Here is a 27,182-nt window from a genome sequence, read left to right on the forward strand (position 1 = left end):
AGAAGCACATGATACGATCAGTGACGATACTATTTATACATGCTTATTCCTTCATTTTTCGCATTAATAAATGGGACCACATACTGAGGTACATGACGATTTAACAAATTAAACATGCACAATCATATTGGGTAAACTATACTTTCTATAAAAGAATAATTCTATCACCTTGAATAAATTTATAGGCTGAACACCACTAAATCCAGCTGTTCTTTGTTTCATATAAAATTCACTCACTTCATAACGGTTTTTCGACATTTTCTAGCATATCAGATTTTCAGAGACTTATATTCCCATAAAGAACTAGATCGCTACTTTAGAAAAACAAAAAGAAAATGGGGTGTTAACTTTTATATAAGAAAACTACAGTTCGTTAAATACAACCCGCTGAATTTACTACTTTTCGCTTCTTTCAATTTCTCTTTTCGTGACATTAAATTCTTACGCCGCCATTTTTATCTAGCATGCAATAGGAACATGCTGATTTCAATAGAATGCAAAGTGATACATACTGAAACGCGGTAGGGTAAAAGTAAGCACGTTGCTGCCGAGAAAATGCACTAGGAAAGGAAAAAAGATTAGTACTATTTATATTTGGACTACTTGTGCTAGACCTGCGGAGGCTTACATTCTATTTGGTAGTGATCAGCCTTGAATGTGTGTTTGCAATCTCCAAGACCTCCAATATGAAGAGTATGTCTTTGTCGGTGGGACGCTCTATACCTATGTAGTGGTTATAAGCGTGGTTACTGGATCGCAAAATGAGTTCTATATATACCTCGATATTATCGTATGTAACAGGGTCAGTTTTCTATTAAAACTTAATATTTCATAAGGGAGACAACTCCGTCAACCTTGTCCACCTTGTATCTCTACCCTATCAAGAGTTATCTGTTTTACCGCGGTTTGGTGGTTTTCAATTGACCTGTGACCTTTTTGAAAATACTGGTCAGTCAGCCATTTTAGTCTTTGTTGGAAAGATGTGTTTTTACCAGTGGTCAGAAAATGTATTTCCAATGGTTTGTATTTGTCCTGTTGTTGCTTATTGATTGATTTATTGTACAGGGAATTAAGTCTTTGTATTAGGTTCACTTTGAGTTTAGTAACTTTAGAATTGTGAATTTCATGATTTATTAAGAAGTGAGTTTCAGAGTGACACTTGTATTTCTGCAATCACATTTCTGTCTTTTATTCACTGCTAACATTTAACTTTGCAGTATCAAGTAACAGTCACTGGTGAGAATGAAGCCTGTTTGAGAATTGTACAGTTACAGAGCATTCATCCCTTAGATGGTAAGTTACAAGATGTGTTATGTGTAACTCTATGTGTAACTGGATGTATAACTAAATGTGTTGTATATGTAACTATATGTGTTTATAAGTATTGTTTACGTTATAGGACAAATAGGTTATTTGGCCACTAGACGCGTTTGTTGATATGTTCTAAATGCGAATGTACGGTACTTACGAGAATATATGTATTGTGTATTGCTTTTAATATGATTGACCATGTATTGAATATCTTTTAACCTTTGCTTTTCAGAATGTGTTGCTGTACTACTTAAGTAAACGGTTGAATAAATTGGATATAGAAGAGTTTGACCTAGTCGTTACATATTATCATATTAGATCTATTAGTAGATCTACCATCCAGTTACACAAGTGGACTCTTAATCGAACTCATAGACCCTTAGGGGTTCGGACTATTATTATTATTAATATAGCACCGATACCACCCCCGTAACACGTATCGGTTTCAATGGCGGATAATACAATTGAAAGACCGACGGAAAAATAAAAAAGTAAATATTCATAACTTTATCATGACATCACAGTATATTAGGGGTTCTAATTGACCAATCAGAGAGCAGCATTTTCGAGTACCTGCCAGTTTCCACTTGGGTATAACGAAGTATATTTACAATGAACATATAGTGACTTTAGAAATAAATATCACACTACTTTAGAAATCAAATTAAGATTTTTCACTGCACATGTCCCAGATGATGCTACAGACAACAAAACTTTGAAGTTTCATTGAAATATTGTTTCAATGTAATACCTTTATTTTAGTTAAAAGTTTGAGATTTTACACAGGGAGTCTATGATAAAGTCCGAGTAAAATATAATTAATACCCAAGTGAAGTAAGTATCATTCCACAATGTTTTGGACATGTTAAAATTATGAATAGTAGATGCTACTGACGGTGGTGAGTGGCCATGATTTACATATTTAGTAATACTTGTTATTAATGGCAAATGAATTTGACCTTGCTAAGCTTACAAACATCTTTTAGTCCGTGATTTCGTACCGTTTCGTTGTGCCACATTTCTGTCTACCTGGAGCTTGCAGCAGAAAGTCACTCGTTTCCTGATAGATATTTCATGAACAGGGAGGGCTAGAGACTTGGGGTCGGTCTCATTTTGTAGCTAAATGTATTAGACTGGTCCCCTGCGAACTTCAAAAAAGTACGACAGGTAACCTCCAGCGACTTCTGTAGCCTGATTGGCTGATGGGATTTTGATAAACAAATATGGCGGCGGCTGCGAGGTAAGCTACCGAGAGTTTTTATTTTTTGACGAAATGTAGGTTTGTTTCAAATCAATACAAGCAGTTACAAATCCCATTTCATTTAAATGTTATAGATTTACTGTTCTTCATTGTTTGTTTAATGTTAGATAGACGAAGGTCTTAAAAATACGCGTAAATGATGGCATACAGCCGATTCGCCCCCAGTCAACTCGCTCTTGTTTTGACAGTTCGTCCCCAAACAATTGATTTAATCATTTAATTAATACGGTAATCTAAGTTCAAGTCTAACGCCTCATACTGCAGATATTTGTTTTTCATACAAATGTATAGATTCTTTAATAACAAATGGAAAGAGGCAATTTTGATGATATCTTACTTCAGCTTTTCCCAATAGCAATTACCAGTAAATTATAACATACCCAGACCGGTAGACATAGGGTCAAGGGATCCGGTTACCACATCTGTTTGTTTATAAATATGAAACATATTTTTAATTTTGACACTTATAGATTCAACAACAACAAAATTCACTTTCATTTGAGCTGCACCATGAGATTGAGAAGACCAAAATATATACATAGCTTCTATGCCATCTAAACAGCTGATCGCATGTATTTTATCTGACTGAGGCCCGACAGGGGTAGCCGAATTCAGAGATCTATGTACAGATCTAACCAAAATAGTGATTTTGCAACCAGCATGAATCCATGCTGTTCACTAACAGTTTCTCTAATTGCAAGAGGCGTTGAAAGTGAACAGCATGGATTCTGACCAGACTGCACGGATGCTGGTCGCAAACACACTATGTTGGTTTTCTCATTGCGCGGTTCATTTTGCTATTTTTACATGTACGTACTACCAAGTGTTGCTAATTTATCAGCACATATGATCACAACAGTTATGATGTATTTAATTTTGTTTCGTTGAAATATTTACAAGTATCACCATCACATATATAATATAGGTTGCCGTTTTGTATATGTCTTTTCAGTTATCATCTGTTATTGCAGATTTGGGAACTAATTGTACTTTTATAAATTATATATAAATGAAAGTGTTAGGATGCTCTAAAATGTCTGTGTTGCTATGGGGTTACTTCTTGTAGTGTAAGGAAACACACTTACTTCTGTAAGAATTCTAGGTTCAAATCCTAGCAGGAAGCCCTGGCATACAGAAAAAATTGTATTAACTATTTACTTATGTCTGTAGAATGTAATAATTTATTCATTATTAACCAAAATATTGACAGCTCAAATTTTCTTTGTCTGTATTTTTGTCATGTCTGTGTTTTACATTGGAACTTCATATACATGGAAATTAAAAGACTATTTGGAACTAAAACAATTTATGTTCTCAATAACATTAACACTGGAGAATCAGCTTCCTATACTCTACACAATAGAAGTAGAGTGGACCCCGTGACCGATTAGGAGGATACAATGAATATTAATCACAGGAACTCTGGTCACTAATTCCCCATTGGCTGAACATACCAACCATAATACCGGTACCGCCAGCTCTACCTACCAACCAGGCCAGAGTCCTCAACCAACCCAATAACAAACACCTATCCCCACCGGTTGCAAATGCATAAGAGTATGTAGTATATGGAAAATAGTGAAATGTTTTTTTTTTCCTTTTTTGCAGCTGAGACATAAAAATTATTTTGAATTTTCTATGATTTCTTGGAACTGATGTCAGTTGTATAAGAATATGCCTGTTTTTCATTTTAAACATGTTTCTTAAATGAGATTGACCAAATGCAAGTTTTTCATTGGAGAACACCAGAATGTGTTGACCAATCTGTTTCTTATGTAAACAGTTAATATATACTCTGAGTGAAATTTAAAGGTTATTGTGCCAAAATGTTTTCAAAAATTATATATTTTCCAGTTTTAAAAAAATGCCTGCTACATTCCACACTCCATAATTGTAAGAATGTAGGAAGAGGCCTGGTTTCACAGAAATCCAGTTTTCTCCATTTTTTATTGAATAGGTATAAAAGACTTTTTACAATTACTCAGAAAATTATACTACTTTAAGCCCATACTTTGCTGTTTGTCCTTTCCTGACATGTCCTTTTTTCTTGTATATCATGGTTCAGCACAGCAACATAAAAGTAAATTTTACCCAAAAGTGCTATTTATTCATACAGAAAAATCTCAAACAGATAGTTTTAGTTAATTTTGATAAAAACATTTTTTCTAGAGTAAATAGCATTAAAAATTCCTGATTTGAAATAACACTAACTCTCCAAATTTCACAAAAAGGAAATCAACTTATATGTGAGGTCTAAGCCTTTGTATATGAGAAAAGAAATATTTATTTGGACTTCCAATTTACAAAACATTGTGGGGTTTTTTGTCATTAATTGTGTATTTTTGTACAATTTTGTTTTGGTATACACTTTGAGAAATAATATAGATAACCATAAAACATAACAGGTTTTCTCTAAATTTCCCCCACAATAATTTGTTGGTACAAGGACAATATGAAAGACTAATATACAGTACATGATAAATTCAAGATGATTAAAAATTCCTGATTTGAAATAACACTAACTCTCCAAATTTCACAAAAAGGAAATCAACTTATATGTGAGGTCTAAGCCTTTGTATATGAGAAATATTTATTTGGACTTCCAATTTACAAAACATTGTGGGTTTTTTTGTCATTAATTGTGTATTTTTGTACAATTTTGTTTTGGTATACACTTTGAGAAATAATATAGAACATAGCATAACAGGTTTTCTCTAAATTTCCCCCACAATAATTTGTTGGTACAAGGACAATATGAAAGACTAATATACAGTACATGATAAATTCAAGATCATATACTTGCATACTAATCACCAAAATGTACATTATTGTCTCAATACATTTTTATAACAATTAAGGGATCTCACACCATGAAATGTGACTGTCCTCATTGCATTATGTACCTTAATAAAATTATTGTTGCTTTTCTTTATCTTAAAAATGTACAAGTACCAAATATGTGTGATAGATAGTTTAAAAGTACCTATATAGATGTATTATAGGTAACTGAAATGAAAATAACTGTAAATATACAAAAACATTTTTTTTTTACTTTGACATATTGACTTACATTCTGTCTAGAGACAGTTTTATTAAATCTTTTAGATATGGCCAAGTCATAATTATTAAATGAATGAAAAAAAATATAAAAGAAAAATACTCTTTGAAGTGATAGTCAAGACTGCAAAATTTGTTCAGTAGTTATAGATGTGCTGTAAGTGCACATCTCACTGTGATGTTTATTGGGGGAAGCATGGGCTGATCTGAAAGGGGCCAAAATACAAAAAGCATTGATTTTTGACAGCCTAAAATTAATACATCAATCATTTTAGACAACAGTTCAGCTGGCTTCATTGAATCACTCGCAGAACTCTTTATTATTGCTGACTGTCAAAGCAAAAAGCCACCACCTTAGTCAAGTTGCTTATATAGAAAATTTACTTGTGACATTTTGTAAAAAAAAAAACTCATGCTCAAACTGCCCCAAATATAAGTCAGTTTGCACCATTTCAGGTATGCTTATACAATGTTCCAAGCGGTCATATGCTTGGAATCCTCAAGAAACTTTGCAACTTCATAAACCAAAATACTGAATGTGGCCCTTATAGCAGGTATCACATTATGATAAACTGCATTCCATTGAAAATTGTCGTCTTCAGCCTTCATGTAACATGCACATTCCTGTAGTGAAGATGCATGACACACATAATGTAAGCTATGGGTGTATTTGATCATGACTAGTGATTCTAGTTGAGAGTGATTTAATAGTACATGAACATTTAATTGGCATTTTATGCAAAATATGCATTTTCAAGTGAATGGTCATTCAGTACTGAAGACAAGTTATAACTGCAAGTCTCTGGTTTTGTTTTGAAGGAGACTGGGGAGGGGATTTATTGCAGGTGTAAATGAAAATAAATAAGGGTTTTGTCACATTTTGTCAAATATAATTTATGATGATTATAAATAAATGTTGGGAGACTGTTTTATGCATGAACAACCTGACAAGCTTTGACTTTGCACATAAATTTATCAATGAACTTATTTTGAAAAGACAAGACTTGTAATTATCTAATATGATAAATTTTATTGGGCAAAATTCAAGACTGACAAGAGTCAACATGTGTCACTGGCATGCCTATTTTTTTGGTGGTGGGATTGGGGGGGGGGGGGGGGGGGGGGGGGCTAGAATGCACTTTACTGCTAGGATTTTAAAAGGCAGGACGTGCTTGTTACAATCATTTAAATAAATTGTAACAATAATTTATTCATTAAAGAAAAAAGAAAAACGGGGCTGTGGGGGCAGTAGGAAAAAATGGGGTGTATTTATTAAATGTGCGTAACGGTAAAGTGCAGGTGTCCCTTTTTGGGCAGCATTTTCAGCTTTTCTTCGTTTGTTGAACAAAGACATTATTACTTGAGGCATAAGTTGTGTTTTTCTCTGATGATCATGCATAAAATACAACGAAATGAAGTACTTTCGTCATAGAAATTCAAATTTTTCCGAATGAATCGAGGGAAAAAGTTTTCATGTTGTTGTTGTCGATATGTCATTCTTTATTTACCATGGAAACAAGGATACGATTTCATTGGTTGGTAAAATCTATGACACTATCTCATTGGCCGAGCTATTCAGGTGCTCGACTGGTGTATATTTTGATTACGGAATTAACTTTGTTCAAATATTATTATACGACGCAGTCTGTTAGCCACAATTTTGGCTATTTTGCTTAGTGGTTACCTGATCCAATAATTGGAAGCCATTTTGAATGGGAACCAATATTGGACAGGGAACCAGATTACTAAATGTATGTAGTAGACGTGGAACCCGTCCATTCCATAAATACACTAAAACAGGGGATACAGTCCAACGCGGGAGTTGTTGCATGCTGGGATCGCGCACACAGAGAGAGTCAGCCATTACGGACTACTATCGAATACAGCTGAGTGCGTTATTCACAAGTTATAACTACAAAGTGTCATCCAACCTGAGTTAGACTCGGTAAGTTAACTGACAATTACTGGGTGTCACTTTAATGGTGTCAGAAGTTAACGTGAACGGCCATTTCGCCTGAAATCTTCGTCAATCGAGGAGAAAGCTGCGAGCACCTGCTCCGTGACGGTAGCTGACCCAACGTTCAGAAATCCTTTGTGCAGCTTTGATAGCAGCTGATTTCGATTCAGATCGATCGGTAAAGGGAATAAGGTGCCCCTTATCGATAGATTTTGCAAAAATAAGGTGTAGTTTCCTTATATTTTGCAGCAGAAGTCAGCGTGGGAAACAGACAACTGCGCATGCGCTAGGCCGGAAGTACAACAAGTAAACATTGCAGGAGCGGATCATCGTGTCCTATACCAAGCTGTTGTGCATCCCCCCCTGGTCCTTGCCCATTTTTAAATTAAATTTGGGGACATTCTTGATTTATTAAAGGGGAGAGGGTCTGTGGCCTGTATAGTTGTTTGTTTATTTTTGTTTTTCAGGTAAATTTCAGAATTTCCAAAAGATGGATTTTTCTGAAATCAGTAGAGTCATTTTACCTATGCTCGACCAGCCAAGTGCTCGACCACTATTTATAAATGTACATGTTTATTGAAATAAACCTTTGAACTCACGATTGTTGTTTATTTATTTCCTTCCCAGCATCCTTGTATGACATCATACACACTTGATCTAGATCTTTTAGGGGCATGTTTGTTTACAGACGACAGATTCTTTGCATATGTAAACAAATACTCTGTGAATCTCCTCTTGAAAATGAATGGTATTTCCCGGTATCATTAAGAAGAGTACCACAACAACGTATTTTATAGTCTTCTAACCTTTATTGATAATTTGACATAATTTTATATTTGTAAACTATTGACTGGAAAGTAAAATTTAGGATGTAAACAAACACGCCCACCACTTGACAGGCCGAAACAAAAATGGCGCCTTCATTAGTTGTGGTTATGTAGACGCTTGATATAAAAAGATTCACCGCGCCATAAAACAAATTGAATAAAATGATTTATCCGAGTCTGGATAAAATGTGTGCACGGTTTTTGCCCGTTTTTGTTGCCACAAAAGGTTAATGTGTGCCTGATTTTGTTGCCACAAAAGGTTGCACGATCAATAATTAAGAATAATGAATAAAATAAATATGTTGTAACTATGTTGTTGTGTCAATAGCTAATTATAGCTAAATCTAATGTTATTTGTACTGTCTTGTAAATAAATACGTCAACCTGTCTACAGATAAATGCATAAACAAATATATAAACAAATCGCTCGTATGGAATCATACTTTATTTTCAGCATGCCTAGAGGTCAAGTGATTCTTGATGAAAATACATTTGAAGCAGCAAAACGATTGGTCACTCATGATAACTTTTCAATACGTAAAGCTGCAAAGAAAACTGGGATTCCTTATAACACATTAAGGGATCATATAAATGGCCAATATGCTGGTTTCATTACACAATTTGGTCCTGAGAGACTTATGAACCAGAGGAGGAAGAATCATTAGTATCCTATGTTAAGTACATGGCATCAAGGGGTCTTCCTCTTACACGTGACGACATCAAACGCTTTGCTGGTGAAATTATTAAGCAACGCAATCCAACATTTGATATTCCGTCAGACAAATGGATATACGCGTTTTTGAAAAGAAATCCCGACTTGTCTTTGAGAAAAGCACATGCCTTACAGAGGGAGAGGGTTTCGGTGTCGCAGACATATTTGATGACTATTTTGCTCTGCTCAAATCTACAATTCAAGAACTGTCTCTTGAAAATGTCCCTTCTAACATATACAACTGTGATGAAAGCGGTTTTTCTGGCACTATTAATAACAGTAAAAAGGTTGTCGTATCAAAAGGGACCCGCCATTCTTATCAGGCCATGGTTAATTTTTCTGGTCATGTTACAATGCTGAATGCCATATCTGCTGCTGGTGGAACACTGCCCCCGCTACTGATCTTTTCACAAGTACTTCCAAGAAACTGTGAAGATGGATTGCCTGGCAGCTGGGTACTTAGATCTTCTGAGTCTGGCTATATCAATTCTGAGCTGTTTGTAGAATGGTTTCAGTTATGCTTTGTACCGTATGTTGGAGCCGTCGTCCTGTTCTCCTCATATTAGACAACCATGCCTCACACGTATCAAAGATGTTTGTTGACGCTGCAAGAGAAAACAGAGTTGATTTGCTGTATATCCCAGCCCATACGTCACATCTACTTCAACCTCAGGATGCTGGGTATTTTTCATATTTTAAAGCAGCGTGTAGGCGAACTGGCTGTTCAGCTTGGCTATTTGGGGATGAAAACGTTACCCAGGAGCCTTTTTCCAAGATCCTTCACCAAGCTCTTAACAAAATCACAGGACAGTCCGTTTCAAATGCATTCAAGTGTACAGGAATAGTTCCCTACAATCCATCTGCACCAAGGCTCTAGTCCCCTCATCTTCGAAGACAGATGATGCTCTACTACGCCATCTACTTCCGCTGAGTCTCATCCTGTAATACAACAAAACAATCTTGTCAAGTTAGGCATTGCGTCCGAGGAACTTGCCAATATCTTGTTAGAGCCCACTTCAAACTTAGCAGTACCAAAGCCACGACGAAAAACTTATAAAAGAGCTCGATCTGTATTGTGTTCTTCTGTTGATCTTACCCCAAAGCAGAAACAGGCATGTACTGGAAAAAAGGGCACAAATGAACAAACAAACACCCCAGACTCACCCACTCCAGACCACCCACTCAAGCTGAAGATGACAATGTACTGTGCCAAGTGTGTATGCTGTCTACTAGGGAAGGTTTCTACTGGGTGGGGTGTGACTTTTGTGAACGCTGGTTTCACTATGAATGCCTTCCTACATATGTGCAAACAGAAGTCGATTCTCAGTCTGGTGACTGCTTCATCCTGGTGCTGCAAAAAATGCACAGAGGAAAAAAACTGCTTGTTAAAACTGTTAAAATAAGATGTTTAAAAAAACTTTTAATGTATAGACATTTGACTTAAGTTTAGGTTTGTTTGATTGTTGAAATAGTTCGTTTTTTTGGTTAAATTACTTGATGGATACTGCAGACACACCATTTACCAGTGTTCCTTAATCCTGCTATCCAGGTAGGTGTTTCTGTCTCTTGTTTGAAAGTCTGAAACTTACTGGTTTTCAAATCTGAAAACAAAACTAGAAAATATGAAGTTTTGAGCATAAAAATACTTGTTTGTTTGATTTTACAATTACCTCTAAAAATAGAAATCGGTCTGGTCGAGCATAGGAAAATGTGACTTTAAAATTTAGTGTTTTGCACCCTCTAGTTGGAACCGCACCGTATTTTATCCTGATCAATGTCAGTCAAACGTTTGGGTGGAAATTTACCGATAAAAGTAGGTCACTTTAGAAACTAAACATTTTCCAAAATGTTGTCATTTTTTAATTTGCTCCGAGAAAAATACATGTAAATCTGGTCGAGCATAGGTAAAACGAGTCTATGTTTGAGACCAGTTGGCCAAAGAAGGTGCGCATTAATTTTGCGACACCTACAGAATTGATGCAGATCCCTGGGATAAAAGCTAGGCTTGCCCAGTTAATTGTACAAATAAGGGACAGCAGTGGGAACATAACACCGGAGATTTTAGTAAGTATCTCTAGGGGTTCAGTGAAAACAAATGCCTTGGACAGAGTTGACTTTCGCCCGAATAAGGCACTTACATCTGGTCTTGACGATGAGGTAAGTCCACCTGCGGTAGGGGAGTTTGACTTCCTTCCGTCTGTTCCAAAGTCAGCTGATATAACAGACACATGGGAACCTTTGAACACTTTGGTGAAGCCCCATGTCGGTGAAGAAGCTTCACCGGCAGCAAAACCAAAGGTGTTTTCATCATTCGCAGGTTTGCCTGAGCCTGAAATAAGTGTTGGTTATTTTCCCACCCTGTCTAACCCTGCGATGAGTGGAAGCGGTGGTGCTGGACTTTCCACTGCGGCTGGCGCTTACACTGTGGGACAGCACAGTGTGCGTGCTTCCCAGGTGGGCGGCTCAACACCGGTATTTAGCACGGCTACCAGTGGTGTGCCTTCCACAGGGGTGCATCGTACATATAGGGTACACACTCCTGTGAGGGACACAACACCGAAGCAGCTTAGATTCAGATTGGGTGAATCGAGTTCTTCGGACAGTGAAAGCAGCTCTGATGATGAAGTTAGTACACGGCCAGGCCGTAGTTCTAGCTCAAAGACGAGTACAGATGAGGGTCTTCTAGTGCGACGGAAGCGCGCTAGAGATGTTATCAACACGTTGCCAAGAAATCTTTGTTATGATGGTAAGGGTAACTGGGCTGCATTTAAGCAAAAGTTTGTTTGTTACGCAGAAGCTTGCGAATGGACAAAAAAGGAGCGCTTAAATTGTCTGTGTTGGAGTCTTACAGGTGCGGCTGCAGATTTCTATGCAGTGCTTACTGACCGTAGAGAGCATCTGTCTTACCATAGGTTGATGCGCAAGCTGGAAAGTAGATTTGGTGCAAAAGAGCTTCCGGCTACAGCACAGGTGCGGTTTCAGCAAGCGTCACAGTCCCAGGGGGAGTCCCTGGAGGACTGGTCAGATAGAATTTTAACCTTGGCAACAAAAGCGTTCCGTGATTTGCCGGAACATTACTCAAATCAGCAAGCAGTAACTCGCTTCTGCCAGGGTTTGAGTGATAGGGAAGCTGGCCACCATGTATGTATGTCAGAGCCTGTGACCATGGAACAGGCAATAAATGGCGTCCGCCGTTATCAACAGGTTCACCAGGCCATGTTTGGTAAGGTAAAACGCGATAAGCGCAAGGCTGATACTGACGAGGACCGCCATGCAGTGTATGCGGTGGAGGACAGATCAGCTTCGCACAATAGAGGGGGGACAGGAAGTGCAGCCACTCCTGATCTATCCTCTCTTGAAAGCATGATGGGCAAGTTGCAACAGCAATTAGAAAAGAAGTTGCAGCTGGGGCTGGAGAAGGTATCTGCTGAAATGAAACAGCAGACTAACAGGCGAAAGTCACCTGTTAGACGCCGACCAATGTCTGGAGCATGTTATGGTTGTGGCGAAAAGGGGCATTTCATTAGAAATTGTCCAAAGGGAGCAGACAAGGGTGCGGCCAACCAGCCTTTAAACAAGAAAGGGTCGAGTTCGAAGGCCGACACTCGATCCGGAAAGGACCAGGCCTAAATGAGGCAATTAAACAGGACCCGGGTGTTGGGGTGTCACATTGCCAGGCAGTGCACCCTTCCACTCCGGATCCGCCAGTGGCAGATGACACCGTGGTGAACAGTCTGCCGGATGGTGATGCATTGGTGCAAGATGCATCTGAGGGGGCAGTGCTTGGTGAGCCTAGTCTACTGGATAGTCCAGTGCCAGGTATCACTGAAGCAGTGTTGGAACCATTACGCTTAGTGAATTCACAGGGTATAACCGGTAGCGGCACTGAAGCGGTTGTGCAGGGGAAAATTGACAATGGTCAGCCTGAAGTAGTGTTGACTAAGGATTCTGGCTTGAAGGGTGCTGAACAGGGTGAGGGACCGAAGGAGACTGGCAGTGGTGAACTTGAGGAGTTCAAGGTTTGCCAGCTGACGTCAGCCTCGCAGTTTAGCATGAAGGTTCAAGTTGGGGATCGAGCGGTTACAGCGGTTGTAGATACCGCAGCGCAGGTGACCATTATTTCAGATAAGGTGTACGACGCCCTGCAAAGGAAACCTAAGAGACTACGCACAGCGCAGCTCATGACAGCAGGCCGCAAGATGGGCATGAAGGGTTTCGTAGTGGGCCCAGTTAAACTGAAAATAGGGGAGCAATGGTACAGGGAGCAATTATATGTAGCTCCGATTGAACAAGAAATGCTTCTTGGTTTTGACTTACTTCGTCGATGGTCTGCCATGTTAGACATGGGCCGGGGCATATTGACGTTTGACAGCCAGGTTATCAACTTAAATGTTGGGGAGCGTGGTGAGGTACCAGATGTTGCTCGGGTTACAGTTGCTAAGCGTCAGGTCATTCCGCCAAATTCAGTCATGAGGGTTAAATGTAGCCTGGATCAGAAGATGCCAGACTATGTTGTAGAGCCCGTTGATAATATGAAAGTCCTTGTTCCACGGGTAGTCCGTGGTGCAGGGGCGGAGCCATTGATGTGTGTTATGAACACCAGTGATAGATACCGGTTGCTTCGGGAAGGGTATGGAAATTGGCAGAGCCTACCCAGTTGATGGTTTCCTAGACAGCAACCATGATAGCTGTGATGAAACACCGGGGGCGTGTGAGGTCATGGAGGGTTCACCGGATAGTAGCAACCACAGCTGATTTTTCAAAGTAGCTTAACCAGTGTTTCAATAACATATTCATATTCTGCTTAAATAATCAAACAAAGAACTTTTTAAATTTTTGAAATATCTTAAAAAAAAAAAAAGTTATGAAGATTTGAAATTTCTTAAACGTCATTTTTCTGGAATTTTTTTCCTCTATATAAATAATAAGGAACTGATTCGCAGTCGCGGACCGTTAAAACTCCTATGTTTACATTAATGTTTGGTCTTCACTCATTTTAAATGATAAGTAGCTGAATTTGGCATACTTATGGTATTTTTCCTGTAGAATACATTTCTGGTGTCTGTTTTGGCATAAAGTGTATAGTTGCCTTTATATTTCACTTACAATGAGACATGGTTACGATTTTTTTTTTTTTTCTAATTGTTATATCTCGACTCCAACGCTGTCCAAGTTCAAGTATGTTACCATATTCTCACTGTTTTTTTCATAAGACATACAAGACATAATAGGACTAGGATTCTAAAATAAAGCATATAAAAACTAAATCTATCATTTTAATTAAGAAATTTAATGCATCAGATATTCCAGCGGACTGGCAAAATGGGTTAGACCGGTCATGACTCCAGATGTAATTCTGAAATACATAGTGTTTAAACTGTATCAGTATATGACTATACATTTTAGATTATTATACATATACTTTTCAAATGATTTCCTAAACAAAAATAATACATATAATCATTAGACACGTGCTATGTATGAACAATATATTGAATTGATATTTTCATTTTTTCGTACCCGTTAGGTACGAACAGGTTGAGTACGAAAGCGTATGAAAAATCGTCCTTTTATGCATTGAAATTGCGTAAGTAATAACATTATTAACAAACTTTAATTGGAAATAAAAACTCTTTCTTGGAACATTCATTTCTGGGGGCAAATCGTGACTCTTTTCCTTAAATAAGAAAATAATTCATAACGAAAGTGAAATTCCGGTCAGCTGTTCGTCAGCGTTGTTCCGACATTGAATTTTCTCAATAAATATTACCTTCTGCTTCGTAGTTTCAGTCAAAATATTAATATTTTTACAGACATACATATTTTCCAAATAAAAACCGGTGGAAATAGGTCTTTTTACATGATTTTCGAGCCGAATCAATCGATTTAACGCATTGACCTAATTGATCAATTTTCCAACATGGCAGACCGACAAGTGAAAAAAATGGAAGCGGGGAGTTTGAATTTAAAATGAAAATGCGGCATACTTGTAATAGGTTCCGAAACATAATTTTGGTATCAAATTAATTGTTAGGGTTTGTATTTATTAAAAATAAATGTTAATTCAGCGAATATGGTATATTTGGGCGTATTTTTCACGTCAACTTTACGGAACGATTTCTCCGGTTTGGGGGGTCGTATGCAAATTTAAGACACACCTACGTGTAGGTCGTCCAATCGGCTGTCTTCTGATACAAGTCATATGAATATTAATGAGCACTACGCGACCCGCGTTTGCATTTGAAAGGAGTACATATTGCCCGCGGCGAGTAATAAAGCAATTAACAACAAACTGTCAATAAACAGTGGCCAGATTAACTAATTACTGGGGCATCTGGAATGACTGTAAATCAGATTTATGAATATTTTATACTGTTAGAAAGATAATTTTATCACCTTTTAAATGGTAGTTTTTATGTTTTTGTAGCATGACAAAAAAAGATTTTATGGGGAAAAAGGTACACTAACCCCTAGAAATCACCAGAATTCCAGCTGATAAGCCATTGATTTCTTTATCAGCTGTGGTTGCTACGGATAGTCCGGATGAATTCGATACATTGACCAATGGTATTCCAGGCCATTTGCAGCAGGTGTATGTGGACTCAAGCAAGCACTTGAGTGAAGATCAGAAAATTCAGTTAGCGCAGCTGCTAATTGAGTTTCAAGAGGTATTTGCAAGGGATGAGTTCGACTTAGGGAAGTTCACTAAGATTGAACATAGCATTGACACGGGTGATGCAAAGCCTGTTAGACAGCGTATGCGTCGTACCCCAGCTACTTTTGTAGGGGAGGAAGAGGCCCACCTTGAGAAAATGCTCAAGGCGGGTGTCATACAAGAATCAACTTCAGAGTGGGCTTCAGCACCGGTCCTGATCCGGAAGCGTGATCAATCGGTCAGATGGTGCATCGATTATCGCTTATTAAATGACGTCACGCTTAAGGACGTATTTCCGTTGCCTTTGGTAGATGACTGCCTTGATACTTTGGCTGGCAGTGTGTGGTTTTCTAAGTTAGATGCCAACTCTGCATACTGGCAGGTAACTATCAAGGAGGAAGATAGGAAGAAGACTGCCTTTATCACAAAGTACGGACTGTACGAGCATGTGAAAATGGGTTTTGGACTCTGTAATGCACCAGCAACCTATGCTAGAGTGATGAATCTGGTCCTAAGGGGGCTAAACTGGAAGACAGTCTTAGCTTTCCTTGATGATGTGCTAGTGCTAGGTAAGACGTTTCAGGAACATCTTACTAATCTAGCAGATGCTCTTGGGCGGTTCAGAGATAATGGTCTGAAGTTGAAGCCAAAGAAGTGCTTACTTTTCCAAAGGGAAGTAGATTTCCTTGGAAGAGTTGTAAGTAGCAATAGTTTGGCGATGTTTGATGTTGATGTGGCGGTAGTGCAAGAGTGGCCTGTACCTACATGTTCTAAAGATGTGGAACGCTTCATGGGTCTGGTCAACTATCATAGGACTTTTGTCCATGGCTTTGCGCAGTTGGCAGAACCACTGTACAGTGTCATGGGTAAAAAGAAGTTTCGATGGGACACAGAGCAACAAGAGGCATTTGATGCTTTGAAACAGGCTCTCACTGAACCACCAGTGCTGGCATTACCAAACCAGACAGACAAGTTTATCTTGGACACGGATGCCTCAGACAAAGCTGTAGGGGCTGAGCTAATTCAGGTTCAAGATGGCGTTGAACGGGTTATTGCGTATGGTAGCTTTGCGCTTAACCGCGAACAACGCAGGTATTGTGTCACGAGGAAAGAACTGTTGGCTGTAGTGAGATTCACACGCCAATATAGACACTATCTGTTGGGTAGGAGATTCACGGTCAGGACTGACCATTCTAGCTTAACTTGGTTAATGCGGTTCAGAGAACCACAAGGGCAACTCGCAAGATGGCTCGAGGAGCTATCGCAGTATGATATGGTGTTGAAGCACCGTCCAGGCCAGAAGCACGGGAACGCAGATGCCTTGTCCAGGATGCCGGCAAGTGATGGACAGTGTGCAGCGTTTGTTGCTGGGGTGGAGCCTGGAGATTTGCCTTGTGGAGGTTGTGACTACTGCGTTAGGGCACATAACAAAAACTGGGGATCGTTTGTCGATCAGGTGGACACTGCAGTACCATTGGCTTCGCAAGGGGTGCAGGGATTAGCGGCTGACAATGGCCATGTCAGTCCGGGAATCCGCATCGGGGGCGACCAAGGGGGTAACTTGGCAGCCCACCACACTGAGGGTTTGAGGCAAACTGCACAAAATCAGTTAGGCAACAGTGGCAAGACGGCTCAGACCGAGGGGTCGGACAACTCAATCGGAGAATCGAAGCAGGAGGTGGCACAAGCCTGTGACGTTGAGGTTGAGCAGGGTGTTTGCGGCGGTGCAGATGATGAGGGGTATCTGTACCTACCCTGGGATCCAGGGGGTGCAGATGATTATATCACCCCGGTAGACCAGCATAAGCAGGTGTGCGGTATCAAGGATACCGCTCAGCCTGTGAACACAGACCGGGAAACATCTTGGGGTTTCACTTTGTCAGACCTTAGTGAGGCTCAAGGAGAAGATGTCGATTTCATCTTTATTCTGCGTTGGTTGGACAGTTCAACCAAGCCTGGTGAGGCCGAATTGTTCCTTGCTAGTCCAGCTGCGAAGTCGTACTGGCTTAACAAGGAGCAATTTACGTTGATTGATGGTGTGTTGTACCAGGAAGATGCGAGTTCTGGTGATAAAAAACTCATGGTTCCTGGTAGCTTGCGTGAGAAGGCTTTGCAGTTAAACCATGATCTGCCCTTGGCAGGGCATCAAGGCGTGGCTAGGACCACTGAGCGTGTGAAAGAGAAGTTTGCTTGGTATGGGATAAGCCGGGACGTAGCAAATTATGTTGCGAGTTGTGAAGTATGCAATCGCAATAAAAAGTCTGAGCGTCAAGGGCGCTGTCCAATGACGGAATACCATGCGGGTGACCCAATGGAAAGGGTGCACATTGACTTCTTAGGTCCACTTCCGAAAACACCTAGGGGAAATCAGCATGTCTTGATGGTTGTGGATCAGTTCACAAAATGGGTGGAGTGCATACCATTGCCGTCGCAGACTGCTGATGTTACTGCAAAGGCCTTGGTAGATCATGTTTTCTCTCGTTTCGGAGTCCCGTTTCAGATTTATTCAGACCAGGGTAGAAACTTTGAGTCAAAGCTTTTTAGTGAGATGTGTATGACACTTCACATTCATAAAGCTAGGACTACACCGTACCGACCATCTTCAAATGGACAAGTCGAGCGGTACAACAGAACCCTGATGGATGCCGTGCGTTGTTTCATTGGGAAACATCAGAATGAGTGGGACTTGTACATCCAGCAGATAGCAGGTGCGCTAAGGGCTTCTGTGAACCGTAACACAGGGTTTACGGCCAACAAGCTCATGTTGGGTAGAGAAGTAAACACACCAGCTGATGTGATGTTCCCTAAACAGGAACAGTCACATCAAGATGAAGGGAGTTTTGTGGCAAAGCTAACTGCGAAGCTGCAGGAAGCTCATACCACAGCAAGGGCAACGCTTAAGACTAGCTCTAAGCGTATGAAGCAGAACTACGACCTTCGTATCCTGGAAAGGAGCTATGAGGTTGGAGATATCGTGTATCTGTTGGACACAGCGGTACTCAAGGGGAAATGTAAGAAACTATGTCCACCATGGAAAGGTCCTGGTGTCGTAGTTACCAAGGTTTCAGCATACATTTTCCGGGTCAAGCTCAGAAATTCGGTGTTCGTGGTGAATCATGATAGGTTAAAGCCTTGTAGGGATCGAACCCCACCAGCATGGATTGTGCAGTACCGCTGTAAAAAATGTACTGTATAAGGTAGAAATGTTTTCTGTTTTATATTTTCAGGAAAACATGGCAAATTTACAGTTGGAGGAAGTCAGGGATGCTTTCCTCAAGGATACACAGGAGTGCACGGCTAGGGGAGTACTGGTGTAGAACCAGGAAAGCGTCGTCGAGTGGAAGAGAGGCCCTTGTTACCGGTTGGCAGAGGAATGACTGTAGAAGTACCTTCAGCCACGGGCGGATCCTCGAAGTCTGTGGGTCCAAGAGAGAGCAAATCAAAGAAAGGGTCGGATGAGAAACGAGAGGCTGGTGTCGAAGGGGCGAAGCACAAACACCAATTGCTTTGTCCAATGCCCAAGTGTCCGGGTTTGTGGGATAAGTCACATGCATTTCAGGAGCATGTGCCACGTATCTTTCACCTGGAAATTGCATCGGAGGATATCACTAAACGCAGAGTAGGGGCCCTCAGTTTAGTGAAACAATGTCTTGTAGGTGATAGGTCCACTATGAGTGACTTCACCCGATTCATGGAAACGGTGACGGAGCCGGAGCGACTAGCAATAACCATAGAGGAGGGCCAGCAGAAGGCGATTAAGATGTTTTGTGAGGAATAGGGAGAGGAGGCACCAGTAGTCTGGACTGTTAGACAGTCTGGCAATTCACCCGGTATGCTCATACATTGGAGTATACTTTTACATCTGGTGTCATTGCTGAGCGTCCGGCATCAACAGTCCTTGTTGGCGCTGTTTCCGCTGTCTCCTGAGGAAACCGACCTGTTAGACAGGCATCCGGTTGGATTCGACAGCCACTGTCATCTGGACAGGATTTGCAGAGATTGCCACCTCCCACTGGATGCGAGTTTTAGCGAGATTTGCCAGAAAGCAACGCCGTTAGACGAGTTCATTGTGGATCTACAGGGGGCGGTGGGTATTTTCTGCGACCCTGAAACATATCCAACACCACAGGAGGTGGAGAACTGGGGGAAACAAGGAGTGACTGTGTGTGTTGGACTGCATCCTAAGAAGACAGCCACAGAACAAGAGTTTCAGCAGCTGCAGCAGCTTCTGAAACATCCAGGTGTTGCAGGGCTAGGCGAGGTGGGGTTAGACCGCACCGAACCTGTCGGCCAGTGGGACGGCCAGATGGAGCGACTAAAGACTGTTCTCCAATTTGTCCAGGAAAAACAAGTACTGGTTCTTCACTGTCGAGGTATGGAGGCCGAAAGCAGCGAAGTATATTCCTGTTTGAGGTATATGCTTATGTCGATGGTGAAGAGGGAACAGTTGATCCACCTGCACTGCTTTAGTGGCAGTGTGGCTACAGCCAGACAATGGATCGAAGTATTCCCAAACACCTACTTTGGGTTTACAAAGATGGTCACTGTCCTTCCTAAGGAACAGCGGGAGGCAGTGAAGCAGATGGAGGAGGGACGTCTACTCCTTGAGACCGATGCCCCATATTTCCACTTCTTTGGACACAGAAGGTCCACCCCCGCCTTGATAGGCATGGTAGCCAACGAGGTAGCCAAGATCCGCGGGGTAGATTGGATGCATCTCCTAGAGGTAGCTGTCGCCAATGCCCAGCGCCTTTACCTGAAGCGGCTTCCTCCTCAGTAAGCCGTAGAAGGTCAGGGGTTGGGTGTAGCCACCTGATCTCTGATTTGGAAGGGGGAAATGGGGAGGAGAGTTTCGTGATCGAATAGTGTTAGACACTAGAACAGGGAGGAGTGTGGTAATGGTCTACTTGACCATTAAAAGTGGAAGAGTGTTAGACACTAGAACAGGGAGGAGTGTGGTAATGGTCTACTTGACCATTAAAAGTCGAAGAGTGTAAGACACCAGAGGCATAAATTGTATGGCTAAATCATGGTAAAGGACCATGTACTAGGAAGTCAACAAGGAGGGTTTGGTTGCTAGGCCCCAAATCCTTTGCTTAAACAGTGCAGAGAACCAGCATGACGACGTTAGCGACAATGCCCCGTCTATGGTGGTGTCCAGCCCCCAGAGTGCCATCCTTTTCGATAAAGTGGGGGGGAGTGTAGTAGACGTGGAACCCGTCCATTCCATAAATACACTAAAACAGGGGATACAGTCCAACGCGGGAGTTGTTGCATGCTGGGATCGCGCACACAGAGAGAGTCAGCCATTACGGACTACTATCGAATACAGCTGAGTGCGTTATTCACAAGTTATAACTACAAAGTGTCATCCAACCTGAGTTAGACTCGGTAAGTTAACTGACAATTACTGGGTGTCACTTTATGTACATGTGAAATAGTGATAGGTAGTTTGTTCAAATGTCTAGAGAATTTTTTTCACAATGGCCGGGGAAGTGAACCCATTGCTCGCAGGCTCGATTCTCGAGATTCTGGCCTTCAGTAGACATATGTATCATTTTAAGGGGGTTCATATTTCATTACATATTTTTCATTTTGAACTCATTTAGGATGAAAAACAAGGCCATATTCTTTGTCCCAGGTCCGATACTGGTACATATTTTTCATTTTGAACTCATTTAGGATGAAAAACAAGGCCATATTCTTTGTCCCAGGTCCGATACTGGTGCCTGTGAAAAAGATTAGACAAAAATAGTTGCGAGTATGAGATTATACAGAATTCAAATGAAACTTAATGTATCAACAGCGGATTCCGCATTGATTTAGTAACTATTTTCCAAAATTACGATATTACCTATGTGTTTATTTAGGTACTGCACACGATAAACGTTTGCGTAAAATCTTTTTGTCAACCACCAAATCGTGTTTACTCGCAAACCACAGATTCCGATCCCGCCTACATCTTTAGCTCCGCCCCTAGAATGAATCGGAAGTAGAAGTAGGCAGCCCGTAGAAGTAGAGAAGGACGGATATCTCACCAACATGGCGGTTTCAGCAAATACAGAGTAATTCACTAATTGTGTTTACATTTTCTGATTTTTTAAATATTTGACTTCAAATGCGTTTTTTTTCCCTAAAAGCTATATATTCGTAAAAACTTTTGAACTAAAGTATTTATTTAATGACTCAGGCCTAGTCAAAATAATTCAAGTACGTTCAGATATTTCGATAGGACACATTTACGGTATATTGATATAGCTCTTTGATATTTGTGACTGGCAATCAAAACGAGTGCATGAAAAAAAAAAATCTCAATATTTCCTAGGATCACGTTGGACAAATCAAGTTACGAATACGAAATAGATCTGTTTTAGCTTTGCATAAATGTTGTCACTAATGAGAGGACTAAAGTAAAGTCGTGTGAAAGACCCAATCTGACTAAAGTACATCTCCTATTACGCTACACGTAGGAGCTGAACACAAGCTATTGATAGCCTTGTTTTGACGACCCTTCAGCTAGCCAGTCAAAAGCTAACTTACAACATTCTGCAAGCTTAACAAAAGCCTTGATTTTTGATATCTACAATTCTTAGATCTATGTCGTAAGATGTCAGATAGCCAGTAAGCTCAGTCGGTAGGGCACTTGCACTGTAAGCAAGGGGTCTCGGGTTCGAACCCTGGACTGACTGCAAATTTGTCTTACTCTGACATTCGAACAAGTCGTCTGATTGGTTCCAAATAAAAATATATTTGCCAAGAAAAATAGATTGCGTAAAAAAAAAAAATAGCAATATTGAAAATCCACAATATACAGAAGACGAATGTGAATGGGTCAATCTTAGATCTTCAATTAGAAGATCAAGTACTTTAGTCAGATTGGTGCAAGACCCAGACACATAGCGCTCCGAGGTCAAGGTCACACTAAGAGGTTAAAGGTTGACATCTACTCTATTTTGTGTCTGGTTTCATTAATGGATATTGAAACGTTTACCATATAAAATAAATTAATGAGACAGTGTGTCATGCACAAGACCCAGACCCTAGTTCCAAGGTCAAGGTCACACCTAGAAGTAAAAGGTTAACAGAGCCTATATTGTGTCCGGTCCATAATTCTGCCATTGATGAAGAAATTTTAAAATTACTTGGCATAAATGTTTCCCACAATGTCAATGAGACTACATGTCAAGTGCAAGCTCATGACCCCTAGCTGTAATGTCAAGGTCATACCTAAAAGTCAAAGGTTAACATGGTCTGTTTCTTGTCCAGTCCATATCTCTGCCATTGATACAGGGATTTTAGAATTATTTGGCATAAATGTTCCTTACTTAAACCATGTACTCTTTAATAATAATTTGACACAAATGTTAACCATATAAGGAAAAGTGTTATGACCTTGGTCTCTTGGGTCAAGGTCAATAAATAATGTGTGTTTTTTTTTTTGCGCAGACAACAATACTGTACAGTAGCCTACTTGGGCATGCTTCAGGGGCATTTGTCACCAATTGTGACAGGTCTTTTATTTTAATCCTTACCCTGCTAAATTTCTATAATGAACTTAACTGTTAAAAGGGGTGCTTACCTAAAAGATACTAGCTAAATGGCGAACAGTGCAGATCTTGATAAGACTGCATGGATGTGCAGGCTGATCTTGATCTACACTGGTTGTAAAGGCTGTATCAATCGTGTCTAGCATGATAAGGGTTAACTTGTTTATATTTTAGCATTTTTAAATCATTGTTTATGTTTTCCTATCAAAGAAAAATATCTGTTGTTTCAAGTAACATGCTCTAGAATATTTTTTGTTGTTTGGAATTAGCTATAAACAAGTGGTAGAGTTCTATCTTTTATTTCATTCCTAAATATGTCTCTTTTCAATAATTCGCATTTCATAACAGTACAAAGTACATAATATTATTCTCTTTCAAAAAAGTTCACATTATTTCTTCAACATAAAATCTAAAGATCTCAATTTTGACTTATATTGACTGTCTGGTGCCTACAACAAAATTCCAACTCAAGACTGACTTTTTTTCTTTAACTTTTTTTCTTTCAGTTTTCCCTCAAAACTCTCACATATTCATTTGGACTCACTTCTGGACTTAATCATCACTTACTAATTAATTTATTACCGTATCAAATTATGTGTGAAACATCTTTTGAAATAATAGACCTAATAGAATGAACATAAGTTTAGCTATAATTATTAATAGATAAGTAATAAAATGTAGACACTAGACAGATATGGGTACTCTTAATAAATAATGACTTTATGTTATTTTAATTATTTCCATAATAAAAAATATGTAATATCTGGAACTGGTCACATGATAAAATTGATTGAGCTTAGACATGGACTAAACTTATTAACTCCATATTAATTAGTTCCATTTCCTATGATATGATATTTACATGTTTAACTGTGTGACATTTGTTATCATAATTACTTGTGATATTTTGTAATTACTATGACATAATACATCTTACATAAAACTTTCTTTGGCATAAAGATAAATAACATTACAAGACTTTCTTATTACAGTAAAATACTGTTAGTTGCATAAATTTATGATACAAGGATGTGATGCTTAGTTCTATATGTCCAAAGTGCAACAGAATTAAAAAGACAAAATAAAATCTAGACCAAAATGCCATGAGAACAAGTGAATTGTTCTGTACATTAAATTATACCTATGCTTCTTTGAGAAGCGTCATCAGCTATTTCTTTAATTGGTTTTAGAATAAATTGTGTTGCTTAAGGGACAAAAAACAACATTTTTGGGGAGGGAGAGGATATGTGACAGAGTTATTTAAAAGGAATGTTTATATAAATTATTTATATTTTGGAATATTATATAAATATTTGGAACAGTATGAATATTAGTATATACAACTAAGACACAACAATATGATCAGGTTTGATTGATGTTACCTCTGGTATGTTTTGGTTAATTAGCAGACTTCAGGGGTCAATATGGTCAATGATGTATTCATAAGTTACTATATTAGATATCATTAAGGGAAGTATACATCATGCTGATATAGCTTAACATCAAACAAGATAGCAGATATGTGTGATTTTTAGCTCATCTGATTTTTTGAAAAAAAATGATGAGTTATTGTCATCACTTGAGCGGTTGTCGGCGTCGGCGTCGGCGTTGCCTGGTTAAGTTTTATGTTTAGGTCAGCTTTTCTCCTAAACTATCAAAGCTATTGCTTTGAAACTTGGAATACTTGTTCACCATCATAAGCTGACCCTGTATAGCAAGAAACATAACTCCATCTTGCTTTTTGCAACATTTACGGCCCCTTTTGTACTTAGAAAATATCAGATTTCTTGGTTAAGTTTTATGTTTAGGTCAACTTTTCTCCTAAACTATCAAAGCTATTGCTTTGAAACTTGGAATACTTGTTCACCATCATAAGCAGACCCTGTACATCAAGAAACATAACTCCATCTTGCTTTTTGCAAGATTTATTGCCCCTTTTGGACTTAGAAAATCAGTTTTCTTGGTTAAGTTTTATGTTTAGGTCAGCTTTTATCCTAAACTATCAAAGCTATTGCTTTAAAACTTGCAACACTTGTTCACCATCATAAGTTGACCCTGTATTGCAAGAAACATAACTCTGTCCTGCTTTTTGCAAGATTTATGGCCCCTTTTGGACTTAGAAAATATCAGATTTCTTGGTTTAGTTTTATGTTTAGGTCAACTTTTTCTCTTAAACTATCAAAGCTATTGCTTTAAAACTTGCAACACTTGTTCACCATCATAAGCTGACCATGTACAGCAAGCAACATAACTCCATCCTGCTTTTTGCAATAATTATTGCCCCTTTTGGACTTAGAAAATCATTTTCTTGGTTGAGTATTATGTTTAAGTCAACTTTTCTCATAAACTATCAAAGCTATTGCTTTAAAACTTGCAACAGTTTTTCACCATCATAAGTGGACACTGTACATCAAGAAACATAACTCTATCCTGTTTTTTGCAAGAATGATGGCCCTTTTTAGACTTACAAAATCATGGGTAGGACAATATTTCTATTACACAAAAAAAATCAGATGAGCGTCAGCACCCGCAAGGCGGTGCTCTTGTTGTTTGATGTCAGTCTGTAGGTGCAATTATGGAACACATTCAAAAGCAGGTAATAATTATGATTGACAAGTAATAACATTTTTATTGGCTGCTTAAGTTTGAGGCTAGAATAATTTGAGGTGTGGCACAAGTTGATATGAGAAGTTTTGTAGTCAGTAAGCAATCAGTTTAATTTAAGGATTTAGTAGGGTTGGTTTGAAAAGTGAAATATAAAGTTAGGAAGTTTTAGAAAATTAGTTTACATATTACCCTCTCACAAAGCAAGTGGAAATTAAATATAACAATGCCATGATTATTTATTTACAATTATACATAGACATATAAATGAATGGATTAATCAGAAGAAAAGCTTTGAAAATGGAAAAGTGTTGTGTTGTTTTATATGTATTTATAAATAGAAAATGAACAGTATGATCTGTATGTTTACATTATTGCTTTTTCACTAACTTACTTCACATTGTTTTGGCAAAGAGGTAAGATATTATTTGAATTCACCAGTTGTTATCAGAATTGTTATTAAGGACAAGAACAAGTTTCATTAAACATTGTTGATATATTTCCATACAATTCAGTGTTGGAGAAAAATTTCTTAGTAATACATTTCCCTCTATTGTATTGCTGTGATTTAATTTCTTCACATGTTTTCATTACTTTAATAAATTGCTAAATTTTATTTATTTTCATCCTCAATTTTTAATTTACAATTTGTAAGACATTACAGTCCATTAATTATAATTGAAATCTTTAGAATTACAACATTAAGGACATCAAAATTAATTGTTACTTGAATTTTTAACAGATATTCTAATTTCTAATGTTTTGGGTAATTACAGCTAATTAGGTAAATAAAGTACCTAACATAAAGTCAATGAGCTATTAAATAACCTTTATGGCTCAAAGATTCAAGTTTATTTTGTAGAGAAATTTGTCCTACCTAGTCCTGCACAGATAATTTGATTATTTCAGGATCATGGAACAGATCTCTGAAGAAGATTCTAATGAAGGTAAGACATGTAAATGAAAGAAGTTTCAACTTTGTCCTTTATTCCCCTTCTAAGAAATATTGAAATTAAATTATTTGGTGTGTTCCCCCCCCCCCCCCCCCCACCCCGGATGAAATACTAGGTTTCCTCTCCCCCTAAAAATTTACACCATTGATTGCAGCAAGCAGTTTATGTGATCTTGTTTGCGGTAAGCTCACAGTTAAGTTTTTGTATGTAAGCTGGTATCTCAGCAACCACTTGTGGGAATGGATTGAAACTTCACACACTTATTCACTGTAATAAACTGACCTACATTGCACAGGTT

General features: G+C 38.9%; 2 protein-coding genes and 1 pseudogene across 2 annotated transcripts; all 3 read left to right on the plus strand.

Annotated features, from left to right (window-relative positions):
- The first annotated feature begins 790 nt into the window (after window positions 1–790).
- The window catches only part of LOC123541788 (uncharacterized), a 62,227-nt pseudogene continuing 35,835 nt past the window's right edge, over window positions 791–27,182 (plus strand).
- LOC128556202 (uncharacterized) lies at window positions 9,197–9,691 on the plus strand. The gene has a single exon (XM_053540430.1). It carries the CDS (start codon window positions 9,197–9,199, stop codon window positions 9,689–9,691), a length of 495 nt encoding a protein of 164 aa, XP_053396405.1.
- LOC123546453 (putative deoxyribonuclease TATDN2) lies at window positions 19,613–20,560 on the plus strand. Its single transcript, XM_053540513.1, has one exon. The coding sequence runs from the start codon at window positions 19,613–19,615 to the stop codon at window positions 20,558–20,560; it is 948 nt and encodes a 315-aa protein (XP_053396488.1).

The sequence above is a fragment of the Mercenaria mercenaria genome, chromosome 1 (assembly GCF_021730395.1).
Source record: "Mercenaria mercenaria strain notata chromosome 1, MADL_Memer_1, whole genome shotgun sequence".
NCBI classification, from domain to species: Eukaryota; Metazoa; Mollusca; class Bivalvia; order Venerida; family Veneridae; genus Mercenaria; species Mercenaria mercenaria.